The 9808-nt window shown below is 46.6% G+C and overlaps 1 protein-coding gene across 1 annotated transcript; it reads right to left on the bottom strand.

The window, feature by feature from the left end:
• Positions 1–3507: 3507 nt before the first annotated feature.
• TP53RK (TP53 regulating kinase) lies at positions 3508–6420 on the bottom strand. The gene is made up of 2 exons (XM_011369295.1): positions 6086–6420; positions 3508–4088 (listed from the first exon to the last, which is right to left on the bottom strand). The coding sequence occupies exons 1-2, from the start codon at positions 6366–6368 to the stop codon at positions 3610–3612; spliced, it is 762 nt and encodes a 253-aa protein (XP_011367597.1). The 5' UTR covers positions 6369–6420; the 3' UTR covers positions 3508–3609.
• Positions 6421–9808: the final 3388 nt, after the last annotated feature.

The raw sequence follows: 9808 nt of genomic DNA, 5'->3' as shown, positions 1-9808 counted from the left end.
GCTGCATTATAATTGCCTGTTTGTTGGTCTCTGAAAATAGTAGCAATATACATTATTTAATAACGATAGCTGTTATGATGTGGGCACTGTGGTGGCACTCTACATGCATTATTTCATTAACGCTGCTTGTGGTAGGCGTGGATGTGTGACCCAGATTCTCTTCAGGGGAGGACTGGTTGCCCCAGATGCAGGTGTGGTCAGCAGGCAGCCTACAGCTGTTGCCTCTTCAGGGATGGAGTCACGGGCAGGGAGTGGCCTCATCCAAGCTCATACCCTTCCAGGGGTGGCCCACGAATGACTGGGTGATGTGGGATTATGAAGGCCTGGTCATTTCTGCCCAACTTGGGACATCTCTACAGGCCATTGTAGCTGCTGAGCTCCCTGTGGGGCTAGCTGAGGCTGTGATCGGGGCTGCCACTCAGCCCCACTTCTCTTGCCCTCCCCTGCCTTCTTCCCTTCCCTTCTGGGGAGACTGACCCCAAGGACATGCCTTAGGAAACCTCCTAGACGCTCATCTCAGAGTCTGCTTCAAGGGGATTCTGACCCATGAGAGTGCTCACAGCAGCTCCACAAGGCAGGCACTTTGCAGATGAGGACACTGAGGCTGGAGAGGTGTAGTGAGGGAGTCCTAAGCCATGTCACTGGTAAGCAAAGAGACATAGGATGGGAAGCCATCAAACTTCTAGAGGTGGCATAATCTGGCTTTAAAAGGGTGCCTCTGGCTGCTGAATGAGGAAGAATGTAGAGGGCCAGGGCAGAAGCAGGGGAGCAGCCGGGAAACCACCGATTGCAACAGTGCTGGGAGAGATAAGGGGGGCTCGAGTGGTAGCTACAGCTTCTTCAGGGTCCAGCACAGAGCCAAACACAGCCAACGTGTTCAATAAATACCCAGTGAATGAATGAGTGATGAAGTGAGAGAATGGATGACAATGTTAGGACAGGACAGAACTAGACATCCCTGTCTCACTACATCCTGATCAGCATGGTGTTCACTCCAGATGCATGCTCAGCTAAGGTGTTGAGTGAATAAATGAACAAGTTCAAGGGAAGGAGGGAGGGAAGGAGTTGGAAAGGAGAAAGAAGCAAAGGGAGATAAGAAAAAGAGAGGAGGAATGGAGGAGACAGAGGAGAACAAAGTGGAGGAGGAATTGGAAGGGGAGGGAAGCTTTTCTCTTGTGGAAAATGACAGTAACTTGCGACCTCTGGTGGCCAAAGAGAGTCACTTCTCTGGACTCGGGAAAGGGGAATTCGGTGATTTGGAGGTGCAGTGTCCTGAATTCAGAACCCAGGAGGAGTTTCCCAGTTCCCGAAAAGAGGGTTAGGGCAGGCCCTTGTTAGAACATGGGTTCTAGCAGTCAGCGACAGCAGGTTAGGACTAAGACCAGGAAAGCGAGGCTCTCACTAGGGCACAGATTTAGGGGGTCACCTAAAAACTCAGAAATCAAAACAAATGTTTTAATATAACATTTAAAAAAATCAAATTAGCAAACTATGGCCCACAAGCCAACTGCCTGTTTACGTAAATAAAATTTTATTAGAACCAGGATCAGGATTAGGGTTTACTTTCTCAGTAAGATTAGACGCCACATGCCTCAGTAATGTTCCCAAGTCCCCTCAGTCAGCACACGGCGTGAGTATGCTTAGCTCATCTCCTTTAACAAGAACATGCCTGGTCGGAGCATTCACGACGCCAGGCTTGGGTAAGACCGTCCATTCTGTGGTCCATGGACTGGCCACAAGGCTCTTTTAAACATTCCGGGAAACATGGGCCTGTAAGCTTTTCAAGTGGGAGTTCACACAGAGCTGTAGTGCTATCGGCTCATCACTACAAAGCACCGGCTGTCCCACGTGGACTTTGAGGGATGTGGAACTGCAGAGGGTGCCTTAGCCCTTTGTGAGACACTGAACCAGGGAAAGAAGCCACTGCTCGCTGAGGAATTCTTGTTAATCCTTTATTTCCAACACAGGCCACAGGTTGAGTAAGCAGATGGATAATACTCCTGGGAACATTTATGAAGAGATTCCAGTCTACAGTACCCCTCTCCCCATCAATGCCTGCAAAGGTCATTTTCGCTTCCCTACTGCTCCTGCTACCCCCACCACCCACGGCTGCTGACCATCATCTTGCTGCGCCAGCGGATGCCAAGTGGTTCACAGCGCACTCGCCAGCACCTCCACCCTAGGCTGCCATCATCACTGGCCGCAGCACTGTGTAGTCTTCTCATGGTTTCTTGCTTCTGCTCAGCCCCTTCGGTCATTTTTCTACAAATATAATCCTTTCAAAACACAAATTAGATGTCTCTGCTTAAACTCCTCTGAGACCCACTAAGAATAAAACCCAACCTTGTTACAAGGCCCTTCCGCACCTCTCTGATAGCATTTCCTGTTCCTCCTCCTGGCGAGCTGCAAACCAGCCACAGACCTTGCTTTCCCTCAAGGCTGTTCCACCTTCGCCAACTTTGTACATGATGCTCCTTCGGCCTGCAACACACTCGCCTGTCCCTTAGTTCTCCTCTACATCTTCGTTCTCATGTCACTTCCTCAGAGGCTTTCCCTGACCGCTCCTCCCTCCACCTCCCCTCGAGGTAGCTCAGGAGCGCAGCACCCTTTCCAGTATGCATCACCGTCTGCTGTCTCAGGTACTTAGTCTATGCTTTCCAGGAGAGTAAGGGTAGCCTTTGTAGCTCTCTCTGTATCTCTGGTGCCTGGCACACAGCAAGTGCTAGTACTTGTTGGCTTAATACCTGCATACTTCGGTCAATCAATCATTCTCCCCAGAGGTAGATATTAGCTTTAATTGGCCTTACAGCACATATGAGGAAACTGGGAAATGAGCCCTGTCATGTTGAGAATACTCACTGAAAAAATACTACCAGCTCTTGTGGCTCTTAAAGATCTTTGAAAATAATGTCATGTAATGTAATGCCAATACATATTATAGTAATATAAAGACATATCATATCTAGCATATCTTTTCTTAAAAGATCAGTAGAAAGAATATGGACTTTGGAGCCAGGTAAGCTATGAGCCTACTTTTTAAAAAAGAGAAATTGGAGTTCAGCATTTACCGTGACCCTCAAAATGAAATATATTTTACATCAAAATCTAGTACACACCCTTGTCTGCATATACATTTGAATGCACTGATATGTTCTAGTCTGATTCTACTTCATTTTTAAGATGCTAGTTGTACCCCACTTATACTGGTTTTGAAAGGAGTTTGTCATAAACACAATAGAAAACAACACTGGGATATAGAGGGCTGGTAAAAACATATTGTCACCAACTGAGACTGTCCTTGTCTTACCAGGATTGAAGAGAACAATGTTCTATTATGTGGGTCAATGTTTTATAATACCATGTAATGTACCTGAGGAATAAGCCTACCCTAGATTTATTTTATAAATACTCGATTCTGCCTAAGGCCCGTCTTATGAACACAGTAAGCTCTTGAGAAGTTAACTGCCGATGATAATGACACTAAACAAGCATGATCACAGACAGGACTTAAAACTATGTCAACACTTTTATTTAGGTCTCATACTCGTAGCATTCCTTCAAATTTACCTTGAAGTGAAGCTGAACTGTCTGGGGATGTCACACCCTCTTCTACCCCACCATGGACCTCTTCCTGCCCCTCAGGCGCACTTCATCTAGTTTTTTGAGCACTGGGTTGGCATTTTTGGAGGAGATAGAGTAGCTCTTCAGAAAGGCTTCAAACACGCTCTCGGTGTTGGGGTGGGTACTGAGGAAGGCTTTCTCTAGCACGTAGAGGTCAACTCCCTTATCTTCCGGAAGTGCTGAAATGAAACTCAGCCCGAAGTCTATGAGCACAATGTTCATCTGATCCAGGGGGGGCTTCAGGAGCATGTTGGATGTGGTGAGATCGCCATGAATGAGGTCTTTGTCGTGCATTTGAGCCAAAACCTGCCCAATTGTCTGGGCTAAGCCAAAGAGACTTTGGGGAGTATTTTCATTTTCCATAGTGGATTGAATATAATCTCGAACACTCACTGAGCCTTCGATTTCTTCCATGTATAAGCAGTTGGAAGTATAGTCCACAAAAAAGACAACTGGGGCAGATATCCCTGCAATTAAGACATAAGCGGTTATTGAACTAGATTTCTTCTTTAATGGTAAGCTTAATTTTAAAAAATTGATCCAGAGTTTTAGAGTATGTATCTGCTTATTTCAGGAAAAAGATTTAGGAATGCTGCAGAATGGTATGACTTAACTCATCTGGAAGTTTCCCCTATTCATGCTCAGTATGGCTGTGCCTTAAACAGCTAAGTTTAGTAGTGCCAAAGCTTCCTCCTATTTTCCACCCTTTATAGTTGGACTTCATTTGTCATACTTATTTCCCCCACTCACCCCTCCCCAAAAAACCAAAGAGCCAGAAGGGTAAGCATACTCCACATAGAGCAGTTTATACCTGACAAGGACACAAACAGGCCAAGCAGCATGTTGGCTTAGAGATTCATCTTTACAGTCAAAAAGGACAAGTTCAAAACTCAGCTCTCCTCCTTACTAGTTGTGAGGAATGAGTGAAGAAAACAAGATGAAGTCAGTATAGCTAAGCTGACTTAAAATGGAGTCTGCAGAGTCAAGATGAAAAAACTGGTTCAGGCCAAATAGACTGAAGCATGAAGATCTTACTTAAACTTTGGAACTTTTCAATTGTGCATCGATGGTTATACATATATATACACACACTATGTATAACACTGAAGAACTTAGGAAAAAATGTTTATGTATCTAGACAGCCTGACATCCGTGATCTAAGATCACCCATCATCTAGAGGATGACCATCTTGGACCAATCCAGAGGCTAAGAATGCAGAATTGATTCTTCTCAAAAACGAACTTTTTACCAGAAGAATTCTCAACTTTTCTCTTTTCTTTGGAACACTCTGGGTTTTACCTGGTAGCATTTTCGACTTGCAAATTCTAAGACTCTTGAATAAAACTGTCATTTTTAATTTTAGCAAAGCTTCCTGAGTCATTTATACTGCGTTTTAACAGTTGTATAACCTTAAAGTCACATTAACTCCTCTATGCTTCCATTTCTGCTTCTATAACATGAGAATACTTCCAAGGATTTCATGAATCTTATTAAATGTCAATCATGCTCAGGACACTTTTCTAGATACTGGGAACATATCGGCGGGGATACGGCAGGAAACAAGGCAGCCACGATCCCTGATTAATGAAACATATCCTAGATAGGGTGAAAAAATAAAATATGAACACACAAATAACTTCATTAAACCAAGCAAGGGCAGAAATAGGTCTGCTTGTTCACTAAATTTCCTCTATATCTCCCAGCACGTGACAATGTCCAATGGAAAAAAAGAAAGATAGAAAGTGTAAAAGTGAAAAGCCAGCTTTTCTTAGAGGGATGTGAGCTGAGAGCCTGTCTGGGTCACTAACTGTGTAACTTTGGGCAAGTTACTTCTCTCTGAGCCTCAGTTTCTTATCAACAGGTTTACGGTGGTGGTGCACAATGGTGTTTTAATGAAAAAAAAATAAATAAGCGATTTAATGAAATCTAACTTTAGTAAGCGCTACGGTGTCAGCCATACATTCAAATGTAATATGTGGCATACGTACCTCATCTAATGGTCACAAGATCCCTATGAGATAAATACTGCGACTAACTGTGACTTCCCTTTACAGGTGAGGAAACGGGCTGAGAGGTTAAATAACGAACGTGTTGCAAGGCTACAGTGGTGCCGGGGAAATGCTTGGAATTATATCTGCTTCTTAAAAGTAATGAAGACTTGAGACGGTACAAATGGGGAAACCGAGACTCGAGGCGACTAAATAACGTTCTCAACATTGAACAACAGTGGCACAGCCGGGAACCGAACCAGGCGCAACGGCTCCAGGACACATGCTCGTCGCTGCACGGCCAAGCGGCTCCTTAAGAATGAATGAGGAAGAAGAGGCGTGAAAGGAAGACACTTCTTAAACACCTAAGGCCACGCAGAAGGCACGGGGCGCAAGGGAGTCCCTGACCCGCGATGCCCGGGCCCGGAGCCTCGCTCCCCCCGCCGCCACGCTCCCGAGCCCGACGGCCTCTCACCTGCGCGGCGGCAGCGGAGCAGCGCCCTGGCCTCCTGCACCGTCCGCCGCCGGCCGAGCCGCGCCTCCAGAGCCGGGTGCCGGTAGCCCTTGGGGAAGCGGTACTTCACCAAGGCCGCGCGGCCCTGGAAGCGGCCGCGGAAAATGCGCGCCTCAGCGCCCTGCTTCATCAGCTCCAGGCCGCTTAAGAAGCGGCTGCTCCGCTCCCGAGCAGCGGCCAGCGCCTCGTCCTCCGGCGCCGGCTCCTCGCTCGACTCAGTTCCCACAGGTCCAGCCGTCGCCATGACTGCGCCTCAGCGCCGCCGCTCGGCCCCCTCGGCTTTCTCCGGAAGCTGTCGGAGATGCTTCGGCTAGTTCCGGAAATCCTCGGTCCTCTTCGGCCAATCGGACGCCGACACTTCCGCCCGTGGAAGTAATTCCGCCTACCAACGTTTCGGCTCTTTCCGAAGCTCCTCGGAAAGGCTCTTGTGGCCCCGCCTTCCAGTTCTTCGGCTCTTTCCGGAAAACTGCGGCGCCTCTCGCGGAAAAACCTTTTTCCGGAAGCAAGTACCTGTCACATTGTGATGCGGCAAAGAACATCATTTCTCTGAGTTTCAGATTCATCCTCCTCAGAAAGAAAGTGGTTTTACTTTGGCAATTGCTTATTAAAATTAAGTAAGATGTTGCTCGTGAGAGTGCCAGATGGGTAGAATACACTCTTATATGTTCGTTTTCCTGGTCCTATCGTTGGAACCCTATTTGAAATATTGAAGAAAGGCCCGCCAACTCTTAGCTCCTCGGTTTTATTCACACGGGGGGCAGGTCACCTTTTCAAACATCAGACCCCTTCTGTTGGCATAATGTGGCTTCCAGCACCTTTCATCATCCCAGGCTCCTCAAAGCCCACCCAGAACCAATTCAAAGATAACACCCAGTTTCCCAAGTGTGTGGCTTCGTTATCATACTTGTTAGTGTCCATGTAGCTTTCTATCTCTGTGGTTACCAAATCTATCTGAACCCCGCCTTTGGAAAATGCACTGTGCAAACATTTACAAGTTGGGCCTTGCTATGATCATACTGTTTCTGGCTTCTATGGTAGGAAACTAGTTTAAAACCTTTCAGTGGTGCCCCATTGTCCTTAGGATAAAGACCCAAAAGGTCCTGCATGGGACCCAAGAGGTCCTGCATGTCTGTTCTCCAGATTCATCTCCCACCAAACTCTCTTTTGACCTTGAATCTTCAAACACAGTTGTCTTCTCTCAGTGTCTCATTCTTGCCAGGCTCCCTCTTGTCAGAGGGCCTTTACACCTGCTGTTTGCCAAGTGCTCTTCCCTCTCTTTGTTGCCTACCCCGTCTAGACATCCTTCTATTCTCAGCTCAAATGTCACTTCCTCAGGGAAGCCCTTCCTGACGTCTCAGAAGAGGGAAAATCCAACTTTTATAAGCTCTTCTCTTTTATAAGCTCTCCCCTATAAACCTCTCCTCTTTTGCATTGTGACAGATTGTCTTTTTCGTTTGTACGTATGACTATTTGATCAATGGTAGGATCTAGCTCCTCATGGGCTGTGGATCTGAGGGCCTTAGTTCCTTGTTGGTTGTTGTGTGGAGGCCCCTCTCACTTCTTGCCTCTCCATTGGGCAGCTCATAACATGGCAGGTGGATTCACTGGAGTGAATGAGTCAAATCAAGAAAGGGTGAGCAAGATAGCAAGCACCACCTTCCGTAACCTAATCTCTAAAATGACATCATCACTTTTTGCTGTATTCTATTTGTTCTAAATGAGTCACTAGGTCCCACCCACACTCAAAGAAATCCATTTTTGAAGATGCTGCCAAAATGCACCATTAGAATCTTTTCTTTCTTATTTGGGGCAACAAATGAAGAGGGATTCTCTATTCTCTAGGCCAGCAAGCATACAAAAATCCTCATGACAATGCAAACCACAGAGGTCAAAGAATATCTAGGGGCTTCACGCTCCTTTCCATCATATAACTTCTATTTGGTTCTCTCACAGGAATGGGACAGCCTAGGCCTTGCTGTACCAGGACACTCTTAGATGAAGGAGGAATTGTCACCTGGCAATGGCCAAGAGGCTGCCTTGGGCTTCTCTCTATGCCAGAAAGGCAGCAGAGTGTAATGGATAAGTGCCCAATTTCCCCATAACTGGGCTCGGCTTCTGGCTCAGCTATGTACTAAAATGTGTCCTTGAGCTCTATTTATCTTATTTATTTGTTTATTATGCAAGCAAGTTACTTCACCTTCCTTTGCCTCAGTTTTCTCATTCATAAAACTGGGAGTAAGTTGTAATAGTCCCTATCTCAGTAGATAGTTGTGAGGGTTAACAACTACCTAATGTAAAGTGCTTAAATCCAAGTATATAATTATTGTTCAATAGTTTAAGCTATTTTTCCAGTTATTATTGTTGCATGACAATCCACTCCAAAACTTTGCACCTTAAAACAATCATTTAATTATATTCATGAACTGTGTGGGTCAGGAATCCAGACTGGAACCCATAGGGATGGCTTGTCTCTGCTCCACAAGGTTCGGGGCCTCCACTAGAAAGATTTGACACTGGAAACTGGAATCAGCTGAAGGCTTATTCTAGAGCCAGGGCTGGAATGACTCAAAGGCTAGGACCACCACTGGGGCATCCACAAGTGGCCCATCTCTGCACCTTGGGCTTTCTCAGAGCATGGTGGCCCCAAGGCAGTCAGATTTCCTAGTGGCTTAGGGCTCCAGTGTCCCAGTACCCAGCCTCAGAAGTTATACAATACCACTCTGTACGACCTACTGGTTGAAGCAGTCACAAGCCCACTTAGATTTCAGGGAAGGGGACAAAGAATTTTAGATCCATGTTTTCAAACTGCCCTAGCTATTATTATTTTCAGAACCGTGGAAGAGTCCCCTCGCTCAGACAGTCTTGTCAATGCTGTCTTCTTTGCTGATAACCCTGATTGTGTCTGTGGCACACAATTCCTACTGGGTGAGGGTATATGACACATGTGAACTAATGTGTCTGTGTATGGCCATGTAAGGAGATAAGCCTGTGGCCACATGCACTCTGAGCCCCGAGAGTGAGAATTAGTGAGGGTGTTCCCAGCCTGTCTCCTTTCCAGAACTCCAAACCCTTATATCAAACAGCCCACCTATTAGCCACATGGGTGCCCAATGAGCACCTTAAATGTTATGCAACCAAAACAGAACTCTAGATCTCCTTTCCCCGCCCCAAGCCGCTTCTCTTCCAATCTGTTAATCCTTGTGCAGTGTATTTCCAGTCTGCCTACTTTCCTCCGTCCCCACTTTCACCTTAGTTTAAATCAACTCTAGCTCTCACCTGCGAGAGGTCCCCCATTTCCACCCTTGTGCCCAATTGACCTACTAGAATCCCCCAATTATTTCCTATGTCAGTTGGAATAAAATCTGCACTCCTGATGCTGGCCTCCCAAGGCCTTAAAATAACCTGGCCCTTGCCAACCCCTCCCTCGGGCCCCATCTCCCTCCACCCTCACCGTTACCCCCTGTGCTCCAGCCATTGGTTTCATTTCTGTGGTTCTTTATACTCCACAAGCTCCTTCCACCATGAGCTGTTGCCTTTGCTCTTCCTTCTGGCTGGAACCTGAGGTCTCAACTATCCCCTCCTCAGAGCAGCCTTCCCAGACTGCAGAGCTAAAGCAGCCACCTGTGCCTGCCTACCCCACCACCCTAGTTTAGCTCTCTTCCTGGCCTTTATCACTAGCTGGTA

This window comes from Pteropus vampyrus, unplaced genomic scaffold, assembly GCF_000151845.1.
Source record: "Pteropus vampyrus isolate Shadow unplaced genomic scaffold, Pvam_2.0 Scaffold147, whole genome shotgun sequence".
Classification (NCBI taxonomy): Eukaryota; Metazoa; Chordata; class Mammalia; order Chiroptera; family Pteropodidae; genus Pteropus; species Pteropus vampyrus.
Note: the sequence above shows the minus strand (reverse complement) of the source record. Positions and strands in the feature narration are given on the sequence as shown.

Coding starts and splice junctions, on each gene's coding strand:
- TP53RK (XM_011369295.1), bottom strand. CDS start 6,368: ATGGCGACGGCTGGACCTGTGGGAACTGAGTCGAGCGAGGAGCCGGCG. Junction 4,089..6,085: donor GCTCCGCTGCCGCCGCGCAG/GTGAGAGGCCGT, acceptor TCTTAATTGCAG/GGATATCTGCCCCAGTTGTC.